General features: G+C 38.4%; 1 protein-coding gene across 3 annotated transcripts; it reads right to left on the reverse strand.

The window, feature by feature from the left end:
* Nucleotides 1-378: 378 nt before the first annotated feature.
* On the reverse strand, nt 379-27,973 carry LOC111324029 (bromodomain adjacent to zinc finger domain protein 1A). 3 transcript variants are annotated; one of them, XM_088726097.1, is made up of 19 exons: nt 27,840-27,973; nt 27,455-27,730; nt 24,068-24,898; nt 18,125-18,227; nt 17,809-18,012; nt 17,299-17,502; nt 15,227-15,322; nt 14,122-14,260; nt 12,799-13,122; nt 10,865-11,090; nt 10,554-10,736; nt 9,914-10,379; nt 8,329-9,196; nt 7,451-7,647; nt 6,271-6,792; nt 3,505-3,709; nt 2,684-2,902; nt 1,726-2,201; nt 379-1,291 (listed from the first exon to the last, which is right to left on the reverse strand). In XM_088726097.1, the coding sequence occupies exons 1-19, from the start codon at nt 27,950-27,952 to the stop codon at nt 1,031-1,033; spliced, it is 5,913 nt and encodes a 1,970-aa protein (XP_088582223.1). In that variant the 5' UTR covers nt 27,953-27,973; the 3' UTR covers nt 379-1,030. The 3 variants fall into 3 exon arrangements, with proteins under 3 accessions (XP_088582223.1, XP_022783245.2, XP_088582222.1); XM_022927510.2 differs by having other exon boundaries at nt 9,914-10,364; nt 17,299-17,505; XM_088726096.1 differs by having other exon boundaries at nt 17,299-17,505.

Genomic DNA, 27,973 nt, shown 5'->3' on the forward strand with positions numbered 1-27,973 from the left:
GGAAAATAAAGGAAAAGAGTCGTAGATAGTGAGAGCAGGCGGAAACGGCCTTCCCTTAGTCCTCGTTCTACTCCTTCAAAGGTCTCGAGTTAGCCGTTAGTCTCCTGTGGTTAAAGACAACTGTACCAGTCTCCCGAATAGTTTACTTAGTCGCAATGACTATAACTACAAATAATTTAATTTCCTTTTTCCATTTCTGTTCTTACACACATATCAGGAGTCCGCTCAACGCCAAAATTTTAGCGGAGGAAAGGGGGAGGGGGTAGGACAAGGCCTTATCTTCGTCAAGGAAAGCATTGTAAATTCGGCAATGACCGTTACATCAGTGACAAATTTACCAGCTTCCCTAACTTATTTCAATCTCACAAACTCCTCACATTAATGATATAAAGTTACTCACTTTATTTCTTGATGACTATATACATGCTTATCCTACGCTTTCATAATTTTGGATATGCAGTTGGGACATTACATAGGAGTAAAGTTGTAATCGACATGTGTTCCACAAACTTAATTGCACGAATGTCTTGTGTTGTATCGCTATTTTCAAGTGTAACACTTACAACTTTGAGCGAATCCGCAAACAAGTCATAAATAATTCCATTTTAAGCGTATTTTTTGTTTTTGTTTTTTTGTTTTATGCGTTTGTTTTAAACTTATTCGAAGTAAAGCCGATTCGCATTGCACGGCAATGGACGTTGCCCTTATTTTTGGATATTTGGCGAGATACCGCTTGACTGACGAGTGAGCCTTAAACAAAGTACAAAATGCACTGATTTGACGACTAAAGCGAACGAATAGTATAATTATGTGAGTACTGAGTTTTTTTTGACAAGTTGTCAAAGTTTGCTTCGTCTCTGTGTCTTTAGCAATGTTCAAGAAAGTACCAACTTAGTGGCGGAGAAGACATTGATTTCTCCTTTTTCCTTATTCCCCCATAAAATAGAAAACGGAGACGAGAGAGACTACTGTTCTTCAGTTTTGTTTTTCACACAGGTTCTTGGTTCAATCTTCACACTTGTCAGCGGATTCATATTCGTCTACTTCGAGTCGTGCGAGCTTCTGTCGTATCTAGTCCCATGTCGGAGTACTGCGTCTCAAAAAAAGCCGACAACCGAATCCCAGCTCGGGCTTCCTTGCCTCGTGGCCGACAATATTCTGAACAGTTAATGAACACTTGACGAACGTCAGCGGCGAAATCTTCCACATGATCGTATGCTTTGGCAGCTAAATTTTGCTTAATGGTTCCCAAGTCCATGGGCCTTTCTATGATCTGCAGATAGTCAGGGTTCTACGATAAAAATAAAAAATACAAAGGAACTGACGGAGATAATATTTATCTAATTGCAATGCATTGTTTACCTTAAATTTTCGTACCCATTACTACATCTTGAAGAATTTGGCTAAATTTTCACGGGTTTGCAACTTGTAACATAACCCTCTTCCTTCCAGGCTTATTGTAATCTGTTATTTTTGTGTCTCTCTCTTTATAAACAGGGCTTCGATACAACTTATGGGAATTAACAGCGACCGGGCCCCCTTCCCCCCTAAGAGGACAATGAAAGTTGGTACGTTGCTAAGTTGTCTCAAGTGTGAAGATACATGTTAGTTACAGGATTTGTGAAGGAGAAGAGTTTACTTGAAAAAGAGCCAAGCTAATTCTAGGTTTAAACGCAATGCCAGGTACAGGTGACATCGAATATTTAGCCGCAGTTCACGATTTACCTCATCAACGTCCACAGGTTCAGTGAAGGGCCAGGCGTCCTCGTGTTTCATCATCTCATTTAGCAACTTTTGGCACAAAACAAACTTTGCCCCCAGCTTAGGATCTTTCCTTCCAGAAGCCTTTTGACTCGGCTCAGATAGAAGCACTGGAGACGAGGATCGGGAAGAATCGAGAGAACTTCGACCTCGGCTACGCGATGCTATCTTAACGGTACCTCTCCGACTGGATTTCAACGCAGGCGACGCAGAACGAGATGACGGTGAAGGTGACGACGAAGAGAGTCGCTGCCGCTTGCTAGACTTGTCAGTTTTGGCGCCAGCTCGTGAAAGCGGTGGAGGTGATGGAGAAGACGACGGTTGTCTTTTCCGACTCCGACTGTTCGTTTTCTTTGTTTGCCTGCTGCTCTGACGGGAATTGCTACGGGTGGCTTTCTTTTTCCCAGCCTTCATGCTCCGCTGGAGACTTCTCTGGGCAGCTACAAGTTGCAGAGTAAAAGGGATGAGCATTTAATAACATTTGGAGAGAATAAAAGGCACCTGTCTTGAGTGACCGAGACAGAATTTCTCCTTAAAACATCAAGACAGTACCAAGCAGCAAGTGATGAGAGAAAAAAAAGAAAAAGATCAAACAGGGGATTTTTAATTGATCCAACATCAAATTTTCCGAAGTAACATCGTAAGAATTCCATAGCAGACAGTAAAGATATCGAATGAGATCTTAAGAGTGAAAAGGTTAAGCGAGCTTTTGTACATGAAAAGAATACTGCATCGTTGTACTTTGGATCAGCTTTGTAGCATTTTCCCCTTAACTTGGCTACTCCGTCTTTTCCTAATAATATCAGATACCAAATGCAAAGAACAGGATAAAACGAAACAGAAATTCAATGATTCCCGAAAACCCGACCTATCTGAAAAGGACATAACTTTACCTCAAACGAAAAACAGTCCCGAGTCTTACCTTCGATAGCGGCCTTCTTCACGCGGCAGCTCCGTGGCCGTTCATCGTCTGCCCCAGTACACACCTGACATGCCCAGTTCCCGCGTGGAATTCGTCGTAAGGGTGGATAAACACAACCAATATGGTAGGCAAGTGGACATGTGTCACAGCACAGCAGCTCTCCCCCCTCAGTACACACTGCACATTGATCGCCATGCTCAGAGGTTTCACTGGCGTCACCTGTCATTGAAAATGAAGGCAGATAGTGGATTACGGTATCATGATATTCTGACAGGGTTCCTTTGCGTCGTGAAAACTACCTTCACTTTTTGAAGGAGGCTGCGACGTATTATTGCATCATGTATGTAGAGAAAAAATGGCAACATTAAACCAAGAGGGATTAAGGATGGAGATGATTGAAACAGACTAAAAAAAGGACACGTAGTCTAAAGATAACGCTAATTTTTTCATTCTGCGATTTTAATCCAGATGGTTGGTGGCCTTTCATTTTCCTCCAATCAAGCGAGAGAGGCGTGAGCGGAGAGAGGGTATAGGGCCAAAGTATCTTCGCCCTATAAAAAAATATTGGCAACCAGGGCAAACAATTGTAATCTAAAGTTCCTTGTGACCCTGAGATTGCCAGTATAACAGAAAGTCTTGGAGAGCACCATCTGTAATCTCCAAAATTCAATCCAGTCACTGATCAAAATTAAAAGTCAAAGACTTATCGCGAAACAAAATGGTCAATGTATTCACACAAAGTGATGTCACTTGGAGGGAATTCATAGTAACAATAACCATGTCAAATTAAATAAAATAAACAGAACCCAGCAAAACTTTACTTTGTTCAGACTCGTCCTGATCACTGTTTGATTTACTGTCGGCTTCATCCTCATCGCTAACTTCTTCGCTTTCTTCCTCTTCCTCTTTTGACTGCTCATTTTCTTCCTCTTCATTCTCATCATTGACCGCTGGCTTTTTCCTTCTCTCGCTGCGCCTTGTTTCCTTAGGACGACAATCAGCACAAAACCACTGTCCCTCGGGAACCTGGGTAAAGAAACCGTATCACTTCAACAACAAATTATGACAACACTGGTCAGCTGCCAAAGGATAAGCTATTTGCCATTTTTCATCTAAATGGTTCGATTTATCAGGATTAAACGAAGATAAAAATTGTCAAAAGCGCCAAATATTACATAGATGCAAAGCAAAAGTAGCTGGAACACATCACTAGTTACCCCTATGTGAATTGGTCAGTAGTAGGTAGCCCCGTCACAATAGTTGTAATTTAAAAGGAAAGCTTGGGTTTCTCAGAGACAATAGGGTAGTTGAATTCTTTAAAATTACCGGTAGACTTGAAACTTCTTGGCCTCACTCTCGATAACAAGCTTAAGTTTAAGGGACAGACTCGTAAAATCTGTGGTAAAGTAAGTCAACAGGTTGCTGTTCTCAATCGTCTGAAGAAAATATTGCCTTTTGAATTGAGGATAGATATATATCGTGCTTTCATTACACCGCATTTCAATTACTACTCAAAGTCGTGGCATGACTGTGGTAAAAGAGGTTCCGGCAAACTTGAAAAAATCAATGGACGAGCCCTTCGCTTTATGACCCGTGACAAGTCAACCCACGTACGAGACGTTGCTCAAACTAAACCTGTGGTCTCCACTTAATCAGAGAATTGTTAAAATAGCCACCGGTAACTACAAAGCTATCCATGGGTACAAAGTCTCTAAAGGAATAAGAGAGCTATTGCATGAACGATCAACTAATTATAATCTTAGACGAAAACATATCCTCGAGCTACTCAGTAAATACAACCACCTACGGTCTTAAATCGTGGCGTTATAGGTGGTTTGCTACCAATCTCTAGAGACACAGGTAACAATGGTGAAAGCAACAAATGCTGGTGGACGAACAAAAGAAGCTAATGAGATATCCATTGTTTACGTCCACCAACATGGCGGCCCATCCTCGGAGATCCATGGGCTGAGTCGATTTCAAGTTGGGGCATGAAGAGCCCCTGGGGACATTGTCTTACAAGACTAGTTCCAAACGGTCGCAGTCGTTCTGCCATCTGATTGGTGCCAGAAAATCTTTGTGTTTTTCTGCCCAATCAGAGTGAAGTGTGCTTTAGAGTCCTTTCGTGTATTTTAACACGGACATTTACTAGTAGCTCAGTTGCTCGCTATGCTTGTTTGGATCGTGCGACGGAGATTTGCTTAAAGTGAAAAGTTTCAGTCTCAGCACACAATGTAAGAGAAATCGATCAGATTGTCCGCGAAAATCTTACCGGAAATCATACTGAATACTTTCGCAGGTATCACTAGAGAACGTGTTTTAAAGTTTGCGAGGTTTGTATTACAAGACGATGGTTGCAGTCATTGATATGTCGCTTTAAACGTTAAACGAGATTTAAACTTAAATCTTTCCATATTTTTTGCATAATTTTCTGTAACTGGAACTTTGCCGATCCCGTGAAGTTATTTCGTCGCAGGGGCCATGCACGCAGGTATGTCGAGCAACTGGTACTTAACGTTCTCTGCCACCTTGGCCGTATTGTGAACGAGTTTACTACAAAGCGAAGATTAGATTTTGGCGCGCACAGAAAGCAGAAAGCTACGTGGGCGAAAGTGTTCGCGTGTCATATATAAATTTTCATGTGCTGGCTGTAATGTCAGTTATATTGGTGAGACCACTCGCTACATTTGTACACGAGTTCGTGAGCACCTCTTGTCGGACAAAACTTCGCATATTTACAAGCACCTGCAATCATCAAGGGCCTGTCTTGACTCTTGTGATACTGAATGTTTCACGATCTTAGATTCTGCCGCTTCAAAATACCAAATTAAGATCAAAGAGGCATTGCATATTAAGTGGGAAAAACCTATCCTTAATCAGCAATTGAAACATCTAGAATTGTCTCTTTCCTTTTAATGATGTTGTTCCTTGGTCTTTTAATTTATTTTTATTATTATTACATTTATTTATTTATTTTTTATTTATCTATTTATTTTTTGATCTAGTCAAGCGCACGCTATTTACATCTTTCGCGTTTTTAACATTCAAATGTAACGTAAGCACTGACACGTAGTTTGTAACGTACCCTAATTTAAATTCAAATGTACAACAGTTAAATGCTCATTTGCAACTGAAGATGACATGAGAATGTCGAAACATGTCTTGTAAATTTAAACTCAAAGTTGTTGCTTCTTTTTTGAGAGTTAGTGTCACTCTGCTGTCTTTACGTCCTTTTTTAATTGTATAAATATTTGTATATAGGTTTTTATGAGAAATCTTCTCTTTCTATTATTATTTCTAGTTTATCTATTTATTTTTCGTGGCATGTCTGTAAAGTAGCTAATTAGCTAAGAACATTTGACCACCTTAAAATAAAGGTTATTTAATGTTATTTTATTATTGTAAACAAGTCAATTAAGAGAGCGAAGTTTCAGTTTGACCCATCCATTAGAAAGGAGAAAGCATCTACGCCGCAAAGCATCTAACCCGATGACACACACAATTATAGACAAACATAATAATAATAATAAAAATACGCACTGAACGTTCAGTATCAGTATAATGGTGCACACTGTTCAGTTACATACCTCCTTGATAGGTGGTTTAAGGCAGTACATATGATGACCCTTATCACAGGCATCACAAAGCAGCATGTGTTCCGCATCTCCTTTCCTTCTGCACAATCGACACCGAGCGTTTAGCACAGACTTGCTCCAGGCAATGGACTGATCCAACGTGTTCAAATGCACAAACACCTGCGACAAATTTGTACACACAAGGAGGGACTCCTCCCACCTCTCCAGACATGTCTTCTGTTTTATTGGTTGCTCCTCCTCCTTCTCCGACGGGCTACAGCTCCTATCGTGGTCATTTCCCTCTTCTCCTTCATCCTCGCCCTTCTTCTTCTTGTTATGTTTTGCATCTTCTCCGTTACTATCATTCTCCATTTTCTTGTCCTTCTTCTGCTTCTCCTTAGTCTCTGCAGCTTTCATCACCTCGTTGAACTCGCTGACAGCCGCAGCAGCCGCCTCTTTCTGTCTCTGTCGCTTGGTCTCCTCGTCCTCACCAAGAGGTGGATTCAGATACTTTTTCTCTATGCCTTGCTCTACCTGTTAAGTTAAAGACACTCATTAGCTTAATCAGAAAGGGCGAAGCAAAAGGGCCAAATAGAGTCTACCAGACAGGTAAGGAATACATTTTGATCTTGATTCCTGATGCTGAACGGACGAAATTAAAATTGTACGCTCGTCAAAAGCATCTTGTTTCAACTAGTAAACCATAACAAAATGAAACCCTAGTCAGTAAAAGATAAACCGCTGGAGGCCACTACCTTCTATCACTCAGGATATCTTAGGACTTGAAATGTAGTTTTTATGAGTTCTTGGGAAAGTTTCAGTCGGCAAAAGGTTGATGAGGAGTGCGGACTAAATCATTTTGAACTGCGCATGCGCTGCCAAGAGCTACGCTAAGTGATCCCAAGGTAAACACAACAACCAAGGAGATAAACTGTAAATATCACAAGAAGTCAGTTTATACCCTACGTAAGGGCTAGCAAACTGTGAGTAACTGTGTCGGATTTAGTTAAGTCTTGTACCTCACTAGCAAAGGAGGTGGCGGAATAGTTTCGAACGATTACAGCACTTCGTCAATCAAAATCAATTCATCCACGCTTTTAATATTGAAAATTCAAATTCAACTGATTTCTCTGACATATCAGTGCAGCTGCTATGACTGGCCTTACTGTATCTCTTACGAAATTCCTCATACCTTGAGCAGTTCCAGCGCAAGTTCTCTGACAGCGGGGTTGACTGCCACAGGTCCAACATATAAGCTAAGAGTGGGTGTACTGCACCGCGTGTCAGCCGCTGGGGGTGAGGCGCAGCTATTAAGCTGAAGATTAGATGGAACAGCTGTAAATGAACGTTCATCTGGCTTGACTTCCATTTTAACGCCATCTGCGGATTCTACAACAGGTAGAAAGAGAACAGTCGTGAAAGTTGCGATAACTGAAACGAGGTGGGAAGCGGACTGTTCTGTAACAGGGGGTAAGTTTCTAAAGAAACTGTGGTGCTGCGTCGGTGGGGGTAACAAGGTAATTTAGTAATATCAAATAAGTTGAAATTGTAAATTGGCCACCGTAGAGAGTTAAAAAGCTGAAGTTTCGAGCGTTAGCCCTTCCTCATTCCTATACTAAATTATATTGTTCTGTAACAGGTAGAGCTTTTGCGACTGCCACGTTTGCATCTCGACCACAGAAACAAGGCCCATTTTAAACTAAATGAACCCTGCAAGGAAAATTATAAATGAAAAGTAAGAAATCCAAAGTACGCGTGTTCAGCGTTGGTTTTAAATTTGATTTGTTTGCCTTCTCATTTTTTAATTTAGGTTACAATTTTCCTTATAAACGAATCAAGCGGCGCGCAGAGTGAGAATTCATTCCGGTCTCGAGCGACTAAAACGGTTACAACTCTACCTGAATGGGAAATAGTCCATTGGAAGTTACTCCCTACGCTATAGTAAGTATACTACGCTGTAGTTACCTTTAACGTCAGACGGTACAGTTTTCTTCTTCAGAAAAGGAGAGGGGGAAACATGGGACTTAAGTGTCCAGCCTAACACCAAAATATGCAAAAAGAACCGGTTACCTGTATTGTGTCCGTGTTTAATCTCATCCTTAACTCCATTCACAATTGGCAGTTCCTCCTCGTCACAATTCATTGGCCTTTCTTTCTTTACACTGAATGTTTCCTCTCTGTTGTCCTCATTAAGCTTGCTATCGTCTCCAACACTTTCATCAAGCTCCATAAGCTGTTCCTTACCATTTTCTTTGACATCACTTACTCCATTGACCTTACACTCGTCGCTGGCATGTTGGGTCTGAGTCTTATCATCATAGATACCATTTTCCAATTTAGCTCTCCACGCCTCACGGTCTATATTCCTGATAACTCCCAGTCCACCCTGCCATATTCTGTCCTCTAAGTCAAGTATCTGATCGCGTAAATTCGCTTCAATGAACTCCTCCATTGTCTTATACCGCGACTTATCTACAGTGGGCTGGTTTCGACCTCCTCGCTTTCCCTTAGGCTTGGACTCCTTTTTCTGAGCCTGAAGATCGGCTTTCAACGGACACTTGTCCACAGCAAGTGCAAGTTGTTTGTATTCTTGTTGAATTGCATCTTTCAAAAGTCTCTCGCGGAATCCGCGTGGATTCAATGCTTCTAACAAACCGTCTATGTCTTCTCTGGAAGCAAAGTAAGACCACTTCGCCATAGGTCTTTTCCTGTAAAGCTCGCTCCAGGTCTCATCTTCAGACGCTTCTCTAACTAAATCATAAGCTTTAAACATGTTCATAACTTTCCGCTCGAAGCATTCCTTCTTTACTGTAGCATCGCCGTTCACTAAACCAGTTTGTTGCTTCTTCGTTTTAACCAAATCATTCGAATCGAATGACAAACTTCCATTCTCTTTTCCTTCTTCTTTTCCTTCATCATCACTTCCTTCCTCGTTATTCTGTAAAGAACAAATGTTACTTGTTTCACTCCCAAAATGAGTAAAATATAGCTCATTTGACTTTTGGATAACAAGTGACGAATTCAGCATTCCTGACTGGGGACTTCATGGGGTACTCTACAATATAGAAACTACAGAAAGTAAAGCCAGGAAATAGAGATAAGTATTCGAGGCATGGTAACAGTTGGGGGTTCTACCAACTTAAATATGACCAAAGCAGAAACTTTTTTAGCGGTTTTTTAGTTCGCCTTATTCAAACTTCATCAAACAAATCGATTGCCACACTTTTAGCTTTACGATATCGTTTGGAACAAAACAAAAAAAAAAACAGGGCCTTTTTTAACTCCAAATATTACCATTTTCGCACCAGAATTAAATTTGCCTTTTAAGAGACAAAGAACATGCCCCGTCAGGGAAGAATAACTCTACCTTGCCACACCGCGTACACTGTATAGTTAACTTTGTTGTCAAGTGATTACTCTGCTATGCATTTTTCCTTCAATGGAGTCCTCTGAACCAAAACCATTCTTTTATCTACATCGCTTATCTTTAGTTGTGGTTCTTTTTGCTCTGAGTATGTCGAGACACTTTTCACAATCAATTATGTTCCAGTTTCCTACTCCTCCGAGTCTACATAAACACAACACGTAGATACGACGATGATCGCTTTCCACCCTGATCTTTCTAGAGAGAACTTAAACACCCATCAGCGCTTACCTCAGATTCAGACTCGGACTCTGGCTCTAACAGCAAGTGTTGATCCGGGTCATCATCCTCTACAAACAGTCCTCGCAGTGATCTAAATACCCAGTATCGCCGGTAGACCCTGTCTCGTCCTAGTGGCTGGATTGCACTTCTAGATACTGCTTTTGCCAATTGATTCATAAACTCCTGGTCCTTCCTCTTGCGTTCCTCACGTCTCTGCTGCGCCAACTCTTCTTCCTCCTCTTTGGTTAAAACAGGAGCGTGATTTGTGTTGCCGTCCTTCTCTGCCGTACCTTTGCTTTCGTCTACTTTGCTGTCTGTGGTCGTTGGTTCTTTCGCTTCGCTCGCTTGAGAAGTATTCTCATGTTCGTCCTTCTTTTTGGTAAGTTTCTTTCCTCCTTTCTTTCCTTGATCTTCTTCCTCTCGTTTCAAGTCTATCTTGATTCCATCTTCAGTTTTTACACTGAAAACAGTAAAGCTAAATTTTTCAAATACAAGGGATTTGATGAAGAGGATCCATTAAACATACTTTTGAGAGAAAATGACACTATACTTTTCTTACTTATGACCATATAGCAAAGTAGGCGCACTCATCACGGCTACATTAGTAACTATCTACAAGCCTCTAACTCAAATGCAAAGCTGATGATACCTGGACTCTCCTTTTGCAGCATCGATCCTCTCCTGATCCTTCTCTTTTTTCCGTTTTTCCATTTCCTCCTTCTGCCGCTGTCTTTCCTCTTGTTTCCGCCGATACTTTGCAGCTGCTTCCACTTTCTCCTTCCGCTGATCTGCCCACTGGTCCTCTTGCCACTCCCGACGGACCTTGCGGCACCTGAAGCGCAATGAGTACACGTACCAGTCCAGGTGAAGTTTGGTTACAATAAAAGTACAATTCATCGTCATATAACTGAAAAACGGTTTTACGAAACATTTTAGCATATAGAATCTTCATACACTTACTGATCAAATCCTTCTTCAATATAGTCTCTGGCTGTTGCATATGTTATCAATTGAGTACACAGGGCAACAAGAATTTTGAGTTTGTCACCAGCATTCATATCGTAGATATTCCCTGTCACCAAAGATTTTAATAGCTGAGGTTCAGCATGGCGAAATTCTACTCCAGCGTCATCACTGTATGTAAATCCACCGCGGCGCTGCCAGCGATAAGATGACTCACCGCAACCTTATGGCGAAAGGAAGCAAGTCTCAATGTGAACATACATGTTTAATGTGGGAAAGTAAGACTCTATTCCTGGGCTGTTATCATTAAAGACTGTTTTGGTACATTTTAACTCCTACAAGGGACCACTCTTGAGCAGCTGTTCTAAGCAATCATACATTTAGAAGCTTTACTACAATCATACATGTACTCCACTTAGTGTACTGTTACCTCTTTCTGTTTTGACCCCATAGCTGCATACCTTTTATTACTATCGTGCTAAAATAAAGATTGTCTGTCTGTTTGAATATATCAGAACTTAATGTACATTTACCTTTGTCTGTTGAAAAAGCACACATCAAATGGTATTCAGTGCTTCTTAAATCAGAGTTGTAATAAGCTTAAAGGCTTAAATTTCAGATTCTGTAACAAGCACAGTAATGCCCTACCTTAAAAATCTTTGGTAAATTGAATCAGTTATTGGAAAGTTCAAAATACTCATGTAACTGTTTCAGTCAATGCTTATTCTGTTACACACTTGTGTACATTTTACATAACGAAGTATTACCAGTGGATGTAAGAAAATCTAGCAAACATCCAGCCACAAAGTTTGTAAATCATGAGTGTGAGGCGCTAATTACAAACTCTTTAAGTGTTTCCTCAGCTGATTGGCTGAGAAAGAGGGAATTTTTCATTTATTTTAGCGATTGCCCTGTGCAAAATTACCTGAAATTGAAACTATCAAAAAAGGCTTCACTTTTCCTTAAAAGTAGAGGGAGAGAGAAGAATGATTTATTCAATACCTTAATAACAACATGGACTGAATTGCTAAGGTTTACAAGGTATAGAAGGGGAAATTTTATAAATATAATTACAAAATTACTTGCATGCTTACAAGAAGAATCCTATGACTACGACTACGAATATAAAATTTTAGAATTAGCGCAGTTGAATTGCTAAAAAAAAACTGCACATTTGTTAATAAAAGTGTCACGACACCTATTGGTCTTACATGGCTTTACACGGTATGGTCCAGCATTCCTGAGGTCCTCAGTTGGTCTCTCGTTGAAAGGAATAAGAGGATGCAGAACATCCAGGGGGTTATCCACAATTTTGTTAAAAAGTTTTTTACATAGTTCCATCCTTTTTTGCTCTAATGTAACGAGGCCTGAACATACCAGGGCATCTGCTTAATGCACTTCGTAACCAAAAATCATCCTAAGAGCATGTTTATTGTCACGAGTATTATCATTTCATTGATGGCAAATGGTTTTGGCAGGGCTGGTATCATTGCTTTGGCATTGTTTAAAAAAATACAATTTCAGTCAGCTGATTTGTCGGTTTTACAGTTCATTGACACTAACTGAACAATAAAATGGCTTCATACAAAATTGTGCAACAGTGTGTGTGGTACAGACTGAATCAACTAACATTCCCCTAGTTGTTATTTCTTTTTCTTCCTGAGACTGTACTTATATTGTAAGTAAACAACCTGTCTTGTTTACCCATGGGAGATAACGGGCTAACAGAAGAAAATTTTGCCATTTATGTTATAGGTCATTGAATGTTTCATCAGAAACTTCTGAAAACTCACACAAAATTATGCCTTAATTTAATTCAGCCCTGTGCTATTACTGGTACCTATAAAACTAAGCTTAACCCAAGATTATGCAACTGCTACAAGATCACATGATTTACATTGATTTTAAAATGATCAAGTAAAATTTCCTACCTATTCTGGCACCAGATGATAACAAATGCAATCTCAGCAGCTCAGAGCTTGTGAAGGGGTCCATTATTAATTCATGAAGAGGTTTTCCCTGGTGCTGCATTGGCCAAGCAGCTGCCATTGAGGCTGAGGCTGACACTGTTGCCTGTGATTTCTCATCACCGTCATCTTCAACATCCATGACAGGTTCATGCTCATGAGTACCATCCAAGCCTTCTTCCTCCTCTTCTTCTAGGTGAGTGCGAAGTATTGCTCCCAACAAGAACAACAGCAAATCATAGTAAACACCCTCTGCATCATGTTCAGTTAGAGCTTCTTGTAACATAGCTTTGATTAACAAGGTAAGAAGAAAGCAAATCAATGATTAAATAGTCTCACAGGATGAAAGTAGAATGATATTAAGACACTTTGGAAATGTTGCAGCACTTTATCAATACCTGCTTGCCACTTTAAACAACTTTGTAGTTGGTAACTTTAGTGATGTAACATGAAGGACATCTATTGTTTTTCTTCTTCATTGTAAACCATAATTTTTTTTTTTTGGGAGGGGGGCAATTTTGTAATAACAGCTAGCCCTAAGAAGTCACGACATTTCGACCTCTCTGAGGTCATTGTCAAGTGAGTAAGTTTTCCAAATCAGCATAAATATATTGAAGCAAGTTGAAGACAATAAAATGTGGCGAACACTAAAATATGTGAAAAAGTGTAAACAATATACAATGGGAGAGAATAAAAGAATAAAGGAATAAAAGAATAAAATAATTGTAGCATGAATTGCTCTAAACAAATAGTTTGGTGCGAATTGAATTGCACTGTTTGTTTAGCATTGGTTTCAGTTCTTTGATAAAAAAAACATTTCAAAAACAAGACAGTCAAATTCGTTCTTACACTTCCTTAAGATTCGAAAACTCTGTGTGATGTCTTCTGGCTCCATGTCGTGCTGCTCTCTTAGGTGGTGTCCGATTGCCGATCCTTTGTGTTCTTCAATTCGTTGGTGTAAGTATCGGCATGTGTAGCCACATTTTATCGTCTTCAACTTGCTTCAACATATTTATGCTGATCTGGAAAACTTACTCACTTCAAAATGACCTCAGAGAGGTCGAAACGTCGTGACTTCTTAGCACTAGCTTTTATTTCAAAGGCACTTTTGTACAAAACTTTCTTCTTATCAATTTTCTTTATCACCCTGTGCATTGTTAAAAAGTTCCTTAACTGCTTTTGCAGCAAGAGAAATCTTTCTGAAAATGTTTTTCATCCATACAGATGGAAAAAAGTAAGGTTGATCTTGAAAGTAATTGATAACACTATAAAAACATGTATGCTCACCAAATGTAAGGCCACTAGGAAATTCATCTCTGATGTCAAACAGGCTTCCAAAAACATTGAGAAATTCCAAGACCATCATCATATCTCCAAACAGGTTGGATGAAAGTTTGATGGAGACCGGAACAGTTTTAGGCAGATCCTGTTTATCAAATATTACACATTAGATCTGTTGAATAATCACTTCATTGATGGTTTTCTTAAATGTTTGTTCAACTAATGTTTGGTACTAGAGAAACAGTAAAAGTGAGATAATAATTTCTCAAATTCATTAATAATTCATCAAGTTACAAACCAATCATGATACACCAATTTGGCCACATGTGCATTTAGAAACCCTGATGAAACACTGGACAGAGGCTTTTCCACTATACGTTGATGAAATATCAAACCCTACAGCTTGATGTCAAACCCCACTGATGCCAAAATCAGTCTGAATTATTTCATTGTTCTTGGTTAAATGATGCACGATTGAGAGGCAATTTCAAAAACTTGTGCTTTATGTTTCATCAGGGTTTTCAAACACTTGAAAACAATAAAAGCACTTGGCCTAGGGCCTTGTGCTTTCATCATTTTTCTCGTGTTTGGAAACCTCGATGAAACAAGAAGAACGAGTTTTTGAAATATTACATCAAGAATTTTGTTTTTGTCTTCAGGGAAGATATTTCAGCATCCAGAAGAGTAAGAAACTACTTGAAATTTATTCTAAAGCCAATCATCAGTCTGACCACCTATTTAATGGAGCATAATTCTACAAACCTACTTTCTACTTACTATTTAATCAAATTACCTGGACATGAGAAATACTGCACCATGTGAGACAAGCTTTTTATTGCCTGAGTGTTATATACAAGTAACACCAACAAGGTGAATGCATAACAACCAGTGCAAGCCTTGGCCCTTTGACTCCCACGAGTGACCAAGAAAGAATTTCTACTTACAATATCAATATCACATTAAGTAGGAATTATTGGTTGACCTCATAACAACTGTATGGTAAACAGATAAGAATTAAAACTAAAAAAGAGGTCCTGAGAGTGAAAGGGTTCAGAGCTCCATAGAACCATTAATTTTAATCCACATTTCCAAGAGAATAGGAAACAAAAACCTTCAAATCATCCAACTCTAGGTCTTCTCTTGGTCTGTTCCATTCCTTCAGTCGTATAGCCTCCAGTCTCTTTTCTTCCTTTTGTCTTTCACGCTCCTGTATATCACAACAAAACAAATACATAACAAATGCTCCCATGTACCCCAACAAATCTGATTATAAGCTCTATTAGATGTATATACTTGTGATGCACTACCATTTAAAAGGGAATTTCATATAACATCTAGATAACCCTCACTAAGTGATTAATTTGTCTATTCTCAACACCCACCACCCAAATAATAACCTGATATTACAGGGAGAAGCTACATGCACAAGGTAATCATTTCTACCGGGTAAAGGCTTTAGCCTGGTCCCAGTACATTGGATGGGTAAGTGACACATCCCTACTCCCTGAGAGAGTAACTAATGTGCGAGTCTGTGAGCCAGAGCCGTTTTTGGTGAGCCCCGAGCCTCTTCTTGCAAGCCACTGTTTGTTCTATATATATCTTTCCATTTTCTCTCCTCATTTTATTCTAACAGTCTTTGGCTCCTCTCCAGAAAGCATTTAAAGGTGAAAATCTGAAAAAAATATCAGACTAGACGTTTGAGGAGCATTCACTCGGGCTTAGTAGCGAGCGCTTTACTTGAGAATTCTCCACGCGTAAAATTTATTTGAAACTACAAAGCCATAGCATTCACAAAAAACACGAGTACAATTATTATAATATGCATCACGAGATCTGAATTTTTTTACCTTTAATGACACTGTAACATCATTATGTTCATGCACATTGGTCATATTGGAAAATTTTTCTAGTAGATCACAGTCATCAAGAGTATTCATCATGTCTTCTACTAAGCACTCATAACTCCATGCAAAGAGCAAACCAACTTTCATCATCGCTTGCACAATAATAATAGTGATTATGTACGAAATATCAAATCGTACTTTACAAGCATTGAACCCGATGGAAACCAATTACAGAAACAGGTATTTAATTTGGAAGAGCTGAGCTTAGATATTTAACATTACTATTCATGTTGCTTCTGTCAGCATCCCTATCCAGTTCATTGTTAGCGCCACCTTCGAGCAAAGTGTTCGTCTCAGCTTCATAGTTTGTTGTTAATCGGCTGTCACAGTTTTGCCAGTATTTGCGTAGTTTGAGCCAAAATGCTCTACGTCGTTTAGTGTGGGCCTACCACGAACAGTGCGTGTGTTTGTATGTGAGAACAGCGTATAAGACAGTAATCTTTGCCGTGCGACCATCCCAAAACACAACATTTCGAAAATTGTGTTGTTTACAATCAGCGAGCACATGATACGACAAGTTGTCATAGTCTCATCCTCAGTTTCCGCGGTTTAAACAAGGAAAGCCTGGGACCATGACCATAAAAAGGCATCATGTCCAGATTTGAACGTTATTTTCCCAGGGCTCACAAAAAATGGCTCAGGTTCGCATTATAGCAACCCCCCTATAAGACAAGTTGTCGTAGTCTCATCTTCAGTTTCCACGGTTTAAACAAGGAACGCCTGGGACCATGACCATAAAAAGGTATTACGTCCAGATTTGGATGTTATTTTCCCGGGGCTTGCAAAAAATGGCTCCGGCTCACCATAAAAGACTCAGGCTCGCATTATAGCAACCCCTACTCCCTGATTTACAGGCACTTATTCACTGGAGAGTGCTAAATCCAGCCAGAGAGATAAAACAAGGTCTGGGTTCATACCATTTAGGAATCCAGGCCCACAGTATAAAATATTCCATATAATTGCCAATCGAGTGTAATCTAATACATATTCCTGTACTCATTTGCATGTAATAATAACTATTGTTTTGTAATGACAAATTTTCATTTGTCACTGCAATCCTTTCAGTTGTAGTCTACATGTAAGGTTGTCTAAATCAGTTCACCAAATTGAAAAGCAGGTTATCTTCATCCAAATTTAAGCAAATAAACTACGTAACTGTTATACAAATGTGGCATCAAAACAAAAATCACACAAACTTGCAGGCAACAGAAAGTAATTACAAATTAAGGTAAAGAAGAAATCTAGTTATGATGTACATGAAACTTTATTATGCCCTGACCTTGTCTCTCTCAATCTTCTTGACTGCCCTTTCCTCTTCTCTCTTGGCTTTGTTCTCAGCTTTTTCCCTTTCTCTTTCCAGTCTCTTTTTTTCTTTTTCTTCTTCCATTTGTTTTTTCCTCTTCTCCTTTTCTTGTTCCATGATTTTGCGCCATTCCTCAGGTGGAAGCTTCATCTTATCTTCCTTACTTTTTTTATTCTTCTCCTTCTGAAATTTAAAGAGATATTATCATTCATTTCCATAAAGACATCACTCTTGAAATAGCTCTTAAATAGTGGATTACCAACAAAGTATATTGATACCGCTTTTGCTTCCCAGGATATTGCAAGTCTGCCAGATGCACAAGATTGGCCTTGCCCCCCATGTGGTAAGATTAAGATAGCACTGTAGCCATAAGTGCTGGAATAAACATACTGTAGGAGCCAAAACCATGAAAGGTGCAGGTTCCATGCAATGAAAGCTTGTCTTGACAGCAATGCCTGTCTGTAGTTTCCCAAATGATTATCTTACCTTTCCTTTCTTTTTAGAAATTCCTCCTTCGCTCTTCCCTTCCTCTCCCTTCTTCCTTTTCCTTTTCTTTTTAGCTGGCTCACTCTCTCCATCTTGGTCAGCATGAGAGATGCCCCTTTTCTTCTGTTTCTTATCCTTTGGTGAAGAACCAAGCTTCAGCTGAATGTCTGGTTCACCCAGATCAAACTTCTGCCTAAATACTCTCTAAAAACAGAAATGGAAAGCATGCAGGTTAAGTCCAAAATGTGAAGAATATGAGAAAACATCCAAAATTGTTTTATGCAATTTGTATGCGTTATCATGTGTGTTATCTCACCTGAACAATATAGATGCCATCTTCAGAATGGGGAGTACTCCTCTCACAACTAATCTTCAAGAACATTTTCACTTTGTCTCGTGTGAACACACCCTTTCTGCGACTAAGAGAAAAACCAGATGATTAACTAATCAATAAAAACAAGACAAAGTTTCACAACAAGCAGTGATATACTTGTCAATGTAATTTTTTCTGACATTTTTTTTAAACAATATAAAAAAATAATAATAATAATCATGTGACAGGGTTCTTGTACTTTTTCAGGAACCCAGTTCAAGGATTTTCAAGGACTTTTTAGGTCATTTTCAAGGACCTTGGCTCTCAAATTCAAGGACCTTTTGCATTAAAATAGGAGCTAATAGAAAACACATCCCCATTTAAAACTGTACTTCACCATTTAAAAATGTACTTGACATTTGAGGTATCTTAGTTCCTGAATGAGCCAATCAGATCTCAAATGCATTTTTAATGAGTTCTCTGGGAACTAAGTTCCTATGTCAACCAATCAGATTTGGTTTGCAAAATTCACTTTGCTCTTTAGGAACTAAGTTCCTCAATAAACCAATGACATGGAAGAATACATGACATGACATTTTTAAATTAAGGTTTGCCTATTTTGTTTATGTCAACACTGAATAGAGCAGACAACAATGTTACACTTTGGAAATGAGTCGAATGCACGATGATCTACACGGCAACGAAAAGGCATCTGATACTATACAATTCTGTAAAAAATGCCACAACGGTTTTGCCGCGCTTTTTACCAGCGCTAATACATAATCTTATTAAAAGTTTTCTTGTGTAGTATCGCTAAGTATTTTTACAAGTTGTACCGTAATTTGACGAGCCCGCAGGGCGTGTGAAAATACAGAAAAGGAGTAAAAATACTCAGCGATACTATGCAAAAAAACGGCCAATAAGTTATTTATTATCCAACACGCCAAACTGTTATCTATGTTGTTCAGTGCGGGTGAATTTCGCGGATATTTATTTACGGGGAATGCGTGACAGAAGTATGCAAAGCGGTATCAAACTGACGCGTTGTTTTGTTGCTGTTTCTATTTTCTTCAATGAATTAAAGGAAGAAATTTCCTGGACGTCGAGCTGTTCTTCTTCGTTTGATTCATCTGGTAAACTTGGATCTATATTTGCCAGCCATTCTGACTCTTCGTCGTCGGATATTTGATTCAAATTGTCTGCCGTTTTGTTTTTCGTCATTTAACTTCAAATCCACCATTCTTCGCTTGCGCGATGCGAGAAAATCTGTTTAACCAATACTGTAGATTACAAATACCGGGTGACATTTGTAACTCAACCAATCGTTTTCTAACATTTTCAACGCTGTAGTGTATGTATAAAGGGCAGAAATTGCCTCTCCTACGATTCAAATGTGTTGTTTATTTTGTTATGGAAAAGTATTTTGCTACGCTTCAATGATCTCGTCTCGGATTGGTCAAAAACTGACAGGTGTATTCATGCGTGGAAATGAACTTACAGTTGCAAAATGAGATGAAATCGGCGTTGAGTTTTTTGTTTTCCTCTTCTCTCTAGGGAGTTAAAAAAATCCATTCCCAAAGGAAAATTAGGCAGATCTTTATCGGCTTATTCGCTTGTTGCCATGTCTAGTCTAACATTTTTATGGAAGTTTTAGCTGGTTTTCAATGAAAAATGCCAAAGTCACTCGCGCGAAAAACAAAGTGTCGCGAGGCATTTGACATCACTAGCATGAATCAGTGGGAAGCACGCTCGCGCAATGATTGAGTTTGATTGCACGACTCTTACAAGCTATGTTATGATAAGCAACATAAACCAGTCTAAAAACTTATCGCAAGAGCAACATTACCGGGGGAGACTGTTTTGACTTGTGTACATCAACATTTCAAAATGTACTTGACATTAAAGGTAACTTAGTTCCTGAATGAGCCAGTCAGATCTCAAATACAATTTTCATGAGGTCTTTGGGAACTAAGTTCCTCTGTCAACCAATCATATTTGGTTTGTAATATCAACTTTGTTCTTTAGGAACTAAGTTCCTCAACAAACCAATAACATGGAAGAATATATGACATGTCATTTCTAAACTTTAAGGTTTGCCTGTTTTATTCATGTGAATACTAAATAGAACAGACAACAATTAACGATTGGTTCATACGTCAGCGTGCGTTCATCGAGATATGAAGCACTTGGGAAGTTTGGAGAGCACTCAAGAAGCCAGAGTTGCTCGAGGCTATGCCTCGAGCAACTCTTAGGCATCTTTCATGCTCTCCAAACTTCCCGTGTGCTTCATATCTCGATGAACACACGCTGACGTATGAACCAATCGTTAATTGTTGTCTGTTCTATTTAGTATTCACATGAATAAAACAGGCAAACCTTAAAGTTTAGAAATGACATGTCATATATTCTTCCATGTTATTGGTTTGTTGAGGAACTTAGTTCCTAAAGAACAAAGTTGATATTACAAACCAAATATGATTGGTTGACAGAGGAACTTAGTTCCCAAAGACCTCATGAAAATTGTATTTGAGATCTGACTGGCTCATTCAGGAACTAAGTTACCTTTAATGTCGAGTACATTTTGAAATGTTGATGTACACAAGTCAAAACAGTCTCCCCCGGTAATGTTGCTCTTCCGATAAGTTTTTAGACTGGTTTATGTTGCTTATCATAACATAGCTTGTAAGAGTCGTGCAATCAAACTCAATCATCACGCGAGCGTGCTTCCCACTGATTCATGCTAGTGATGTCAAATGCCTCACGACACTTTGTTTTTCACGCGAGTGACTTCGGCATTTTTCATTAAAAACCAGCTAAAACTTCCGTAAAAATGTTAGACTAGACATGGCAACAAGCGAATAAGCCGATAAAGATCTGCCTAATTTTCCTTTGGGAATGGTTAAGTTCATTTCCACGCATGAATACACCTGTCAGTTTTTGACCAATCTGAGACGAGATCATTGAAGTGTAGCAAAATACTTTTCCGTAACAAAATGAACAACGCATTTGAATCGTAGGAGAGGCAATTTCTGCCCTTTATACATACACTACAGCGTTGAAAATGTTAGAAAACGATCGGTTGAGTTAGAAATGTCACCCGGTATTTGTAATCTACAATATCGGTTAAACAGATTCTCTCGCATCGTGCAAGCGAAGAATGGTGGATTTGAAGTTAAATGACAAAAAACAAAACGGCAGACAATTTGAATCAAATATCTGACGACGAAGAGTCAGAATGGCTGGCGAATATAGATCCAAGTTTACCAGATGAATCAAACAAAGAAGAACAGCTCGATGTCCAGGAAATTTCTTCCTTTAATTCATTGAAGAAAATAGAAACAGCAACAAAACAACGCATCAGTTTGGTACTGCTTCGCATACTTCTGTCACGCATTCCCCGCAAATAAATATCTGTGAAATTCACCCGCACTGAACAACATAGATAACAGTTTGGCGTGTTGCATAATAAATAACTTATTGGCCGTTTTTTTGCATAGTATCGCTGAGTATTTTTACTCCTTTTTTTGTATTTTCACACGCCCTGCGGGCTCGTCAAATTACGGTACAACTTGTAAAAATACTTAGTGATACTACACAAGAAAACTTCTAATAAGATTATGTATTAGCACTGGTGAAAAGGGCAGCAAAACCATTGTGGCATTTTTTACAGAATTGTATAGTATCAGATGCCTTTTCGTTGCCGTGTAGACCATCGCGTATTCGACTCATTTCCAAAGTGTAACATTGTTGTCTGCTCTATTCAGTGTTGACATAAACAAAATAGGCAAACCTTAATTTAAAAATGTCATGTCATGTATTCTTCCATGTCATTGGTTTATTGAGGAACTTAGTTCCTAAAGAGCAAAGTGAATTTTGCAAACCAAATCTGATTGGTTGACACAGGAACTTAGTTCCCAGAGAACTCATTAAAAATGCATTTGAGATCTGATTGGCTCATTCAGGAACTAAGATACCTCAAATGTCAAGTACATTTTTAAATGGTGAAGTACATTTTTAAATGGAGATGTGTTAGAAATAAAAAGCATTGCTCTTTATTGTTAAAAGTAACAGATAGAAACACACTTATTTAACATTAAATTGTGAGCCCAAAAAATAAACATTGCTTAATTTGTTATGCTGGATCTGCATTCACCAAATTGAAATATGACGTCCCATTTGAGGTACCATTGTTCTGGACTTACTAGCCTCGTCTTCATGTGGAAACACAAAGAGGCTAGTAAGTCCAGAACAATGGCAATTCAAATTGGACGCCTTATTTCGATTTGGTGTGTAACTTTTCCTGTTTGTAGGTGATTTTGCTGTTCACACCCTGATTTGAATGTGACTTGTTCTTGTATATAAGTAGGTCATTTGTAAATCTGGTCCAAATCTGTGATGAAATCTGTTTGATCACACAAAACCGATCAGAAAATAAGCAAAGTAGACAAGATCTGTTGCTGTGTACCACTCGCTAGTTTTTATTTGAAAAAATTAAACTGATATAAATCTAGGCATAAATATGCATGTTTTTCAAAAACCATTTCACATGTTTCACATTCACCTAGGCAACAACAATTTCAATAACACCACACGTGCAAGACCAGCCGAAAAGTCCAACGAGGGTGACTTCAATGATGCACATCAGAGTGATTACATGCAAGGTAACCAGGATTATTTTCGAAGCACCAATCAGGTACAAAATATACAAAAATCATGTGTCAAACATCAAAATCAAACACAGGATTTGAAAGGAAAACTTATTTTTGCAATTTGTGCTGGAAACTACACTTTCAACACCAAAAACAAAAGGAGACAACTTTGATTCATCTGCTCTTATTTTCAAGAACTTTTCAGAAATTTTCAAGGACTGGAGTCTAAATCCAAGGGTTTTCAAGTCCTCGAAAACAAAAAAAATTAAATACAATGAATATATGAAGTTCATATATTTAGAACTGCGGTATTAGATACGTATGATGCACGATCCTCGCAGTAGAGAGCGCTATTTATGCAAAAGTGAAAGTCAGACCTGAAAAAAAAAAAAATTCATATATTCATTGTATCTGATTTATTATCACGGGTTGATTACGAATCAACTTAACGGCCTACTCCCAGTTGGCTTGTTAGCTCAATTGGTAGAGCACTGCACCAGTATCACAGAGGTCAGTGGTTCGAATCCCGTACTGGCCTGATTTTTTTCAGGTCTGATTTTCGCTATTGCATAAATAGCGCTCTCTACTGCGAGGATCGTGCATCACACGTAAAAAAAATTAAATTCAAGAGCTTTCAAGGACTTTCAAGGAGCACAGGAACCCTGATGTGAGTACGCCCCTGATGCCAAAGTCTTGAAGAGTCAATTTTAGAGTGTGAATGTCTTAGTTAAATTGGTTTTGAAAACCTCAGAAGTCATGATAACTAACACAGATTGCACTGAACTCCTACCAAGTTGACTGTGGATGACCTGATTTGTTTTTTTTGGTCACATAATTAAATTCAATAATTTACTGACTATGAAATAACTTTGACTATGTTAAGGCAGCAATTGAAAGAAATTGGGATCAAAAGAAAACAGTTCTCAAAACTCACACAGTGGAAGCATATTTTTTAAATCTCTCGGTCTTAAGAATCCACTCTTAGATGGTTTGAGAGTTGTTTGAGTAAAACTTGAGCAAACTTTCCTCAAACCTTTGCTGTTTAGGGTGGAATATGGAACACATTTTCCTAGCTTGGGGCAAATTGCACATGCTCTGTAAGTGATTTAACCAAACAAAAAACCTGCAAGCTACAACTTCCCTCTATCCCCACCTCTCACTGCACAAAAAACACAAAAAAATTTTTGGTAAATACCAGGGGTATTGGTCAGAGGAAATATCAATTAAAACAGTACCAAATGCAACAAGAATGAAATTTACCATTACCAGTATGTTCATTATGTTAGTGGTTCAATACCTGACCATGGATGCTTGAACAATAACAGTTTCAACATGACTATCCTTTTTCTTGGATCCCTTGTCCCTTTTATCTGACTGAATTCTGATTTCGTAGTTGTATAGTGCTGCTGATGGCCAGTTATACACTAGCTTCTCCTTCGGAGATGATAGCTTTGGAGAAGTTCCTTGAGAAGTCTTTGTATCTCCTCTACTGTTTTCATCATCATCAATAATGACAATTTCACCCACAAAGCCTTTTACTTTACCAGTATTTGGTGTTTTGGGTTTTGGTGACTCTGCTACAGTTCCCTTGCAAGATTCCTTGCTCCTTGGTGATGTAAGCTTCTCCTCATTGCCTTTCTTTGAGGAGGGTGTAGATGCCTTTTTTGCAGCCTTATCACTAGTAGCTTTACCAGATGGCATGCTTTTTCCATCTGATGAAAGCTTTCTAGATTTGCTAGGAGTCTTTTGACCTGAACTTTCCTCACTTAGTTTCCGTGATTTATGTTTTGACAGAGATTCGTCATCAACACTCTTCCTTGGTGATTTCACAGTGGGAGATTTAGTAAACTTGCCCTCTGAATTGTACTTTTTAGATTGGGTAGATAAAGGCTGGCTGTCTGAACTACTAGAACTATTTTTCCTTTCCTTAGATGGTGTTCGATCAGAACTGCTGTTACGATGCTTAGATGTGGGAGACTGTAAGGTTGCTCCAGATTGGCTTTGCTTCCTTGATTTTGGAGAGAGCAGTTTCCCTGGCTTCAATCCATCACTTAGAAAGCTTTGATATTTAGTTACATGGCTTGTTAGCTCATTAGGGGGAATTACCCTGGTTACAATGCCTCTCTTCCTAATAAAGAAAACACAAAACAAATATGTCCATCTTAACTATAAAATTTGAGTTCTTATTTTAGTAAGTGGTTTGGTAAGACTAACCCCTTCACTTTCAGAAGACTGTGATCAATGTACAACCTCTTTTAATAGTGCAAACACACTGTAAAGTTAACAAACAGACAGGACAGAAAAACTTAACATCTAGAGGATTAAGAAACCATCTTGCACCAACATCTCAGCAATGATATGCAAGGAAGTGTTCATACAATGCAATTGGTCTCAAGACAGAGAAGTCTGATTAGATCTCAAGAGTTAAGTTTTTGATACTTTTTATGTACCTACACACTAATACACACATGTAAGAGCCATACCCATCCATTCTTTCAAAAATATTTTGATACCAAGGTCCATCAAGTCCAAAACTCTAAGGGAAATTACTGGACAAGACTCTACAATAGTTCAAAGAACACAAAGTGGTTGAATCATGATGTGGTGACTCTTTGGTGGGTAGTCCCAAAACCGCTGAAAAATCACTAGTCAAACCAGTCACCAAACAATCCCAAATTCTCAGTATGGCTCAGTCTCCACAAAATTACAAATAATGTATTTCCCTGAATAAGAACCAGTGCATTAATAATCACCTTCCTCCAAGTACAGTGTGTAAGCACCAACCTCCTCGGCCAATATATCAAACAAGTGCCCCCTTGAATAAGCACCTCCCCACCTCCTTCCTCACTTTCTTATAAAGTAGAGATACATATGAAACCTGTTTCTTTCACAACATTGTTTATAATTCTTAAGCTTCAAATACAGGACAATAGATTTTTCTCTTTTGGAGTTATTGCTTTCTCCATTTGCTACCATAGTTCCTTTATTTTCTTTTAGTAGTTGTCTTGCTGCTGCACTATCTTATCAAGCACCCCTCCTTTTTTAAGTATGCCCCTGAGATACTTATATTCCAAGAATTATGGTAATTAAACATCTAAAAAACAACTGAGAATTAAAAAACATATTTATATATTGTTAGATATTGCCATGTTATAGTTGCAACTTGTTTGTAAAACTTTCCAATAACCCATTTACATCAACAAAACATGTTTAGCTATTTAAAGCAGCTTTCAGTAAACAAGAATCAGCAACAGAAAACTGAAAGACCAAATCTTACATAGGGTTTAAGTAATCACTAACTTTAACAACAACAACAACAGCAACTTTTATTTTGACACAATGGTAATTAAAGCGTTGCCGCTTATGGGGTCGTGCAATTAAACTAAAACAAGATAAAAATATATTAAAATCGTCTCAATAATATAGAAAATCATTATCATTATTGTGAAGTATTGTTTGAAATCCACAAACATCAGTTTAAGCAACTTTAATGAAGAAGATAATTTCAAACTGTGTTTAAAAAAACACAGCAAGACTAGAAAAGTCAATGTACAGGCTCAAATTAAAAAAACAAAGGAAAAGTTAAACAAACAGAAAAAGCCAACAACCAAATAACTCAACCAGAGAGACAATAAAATTTTCTACAGTTTTCATGAAACCAAATCAAAAATCCAAAAAGACACAATTAGATAATGACCATTTCAAAACAAAAGATTTTATTAGGTCATAAATCTATTATTTTTATTGATGTGTTTCTTTAATCTGCGTTGAAACAAAAATTACCAAAAATTTCAGTATTTAGAAAGACAAGAAAATTTTTAGTGGAAAATCCTCCCAGTTTAATAAAGAACTGAAATGACATAACTTTGAATCTTTTCCTGACCCTCAAGTCCCATTGGTCATTCTTATTCATTAACCATAAATAAATTTATCAGCATTATAATTATCATTAAAATATAGCATTATCATTTAACACATAATAACTATTACCTGATAATAATAAATCATCAATAAAATAAATATCTTTTATGATAATTAATTAGATTAAGAGAAATATCAGAACTCTTGCAATAGCCCTTGAGGCAAATTATTGAGAAAATTTGCTTCTTAGTGCAAAAAAACTATCCTTAACCAACTGTCTGCAAACTTCTAAATATTTGAGTTGATAATGTTACAAAATTCTTTCAAAAAGTTGAAAAAGTGTCAAAGTTACAAAATGTAAGATAATTTATGACAGCTGCCACTCAAAAAAGTGAATCATCATTTCCAAATGTTAAGAAACTCAATGTCTCAAAATTCATCATAAATAAAAACTGAGGTACTTCACGGGCTGTCCACTAAAACAAAATGGCTGCCTTCCTTGTGCTAAGTAAAAATTTCTTTGAATCTCCTTCAGACAACATCTGGGAAAAATAACCCCCCAAACCCCACCCCTGCACAGTTTAAAGCCCCACAATTATCTCATGAAGAGGAAGAGGAGAATTATAGAGAGAGAGGCTATATTATAGCTAGATCAGTATTGTCTATGACGAAGATGCCCGCTGGAAGGCATGTGACGCTTTGTACCTCGCGACGGTTAGGTGCGATCACCAAAAGCAATACAATGCAAAATTCTGCCCCACACCCCTTAAATGTGATCCCATTTTCCAAAAGGCACTCTTCGAAGAGATATAAACATACTTACTTGCTCGAAAGATAGTGTATATCAACTTCTTCGCCTTCCTGGTAGCGATCTTTCAGATAGGAAAACACTTCATTGCATAAATTAGCTAAACGACCACGTTGAGTGTGGTGGACCAGAGTCAGCGCCGCTCGCTGGATGGGCTCTGGGAGGCTATGGACCTGCTTTCTAATCGATCTTTCCGACTCAAGCGCCTCTTGGTAGGTTAATCCACTCTTGTTAGTGTATTTACAGCTCCAAAGAAGGCTGCTACACAAAATTGTCCGCTCGAAAAATGACCTGAAACGGAAAAATGGCGGTGTCTTTCAGTAGTACGTGAAACCGTGAACGTCAAAATGAATGAGAGTAAACCGGATATAGAAATACTGCAATAGGGATCACAACTTACCTGTAATCCCGAAAAACTTCATTTGTATAGCGACAAACAAAGACTTCTTCGTCAGGTTTCAGATCTGAAGGCAGTTTTGTCGGTGAAAACGGTTTTCTGTTTAAAAGAGGCATGAGCTGCCAAACAGGGAGTAC

Source organism: Stylophora pistillata, chromosome 6, assembly GCF_964205215.1.
Source record: "Stylophora pistillata chromosome 6, jaStyPist1.2, whole genome shotgun sequence".
Lineage (NCBI taxonomy): Eukaryota > Metazoa > Cnidaria > Anthozoa > Scleractinia > Pocilloporidae > Stylophora > Stylophora pistillata.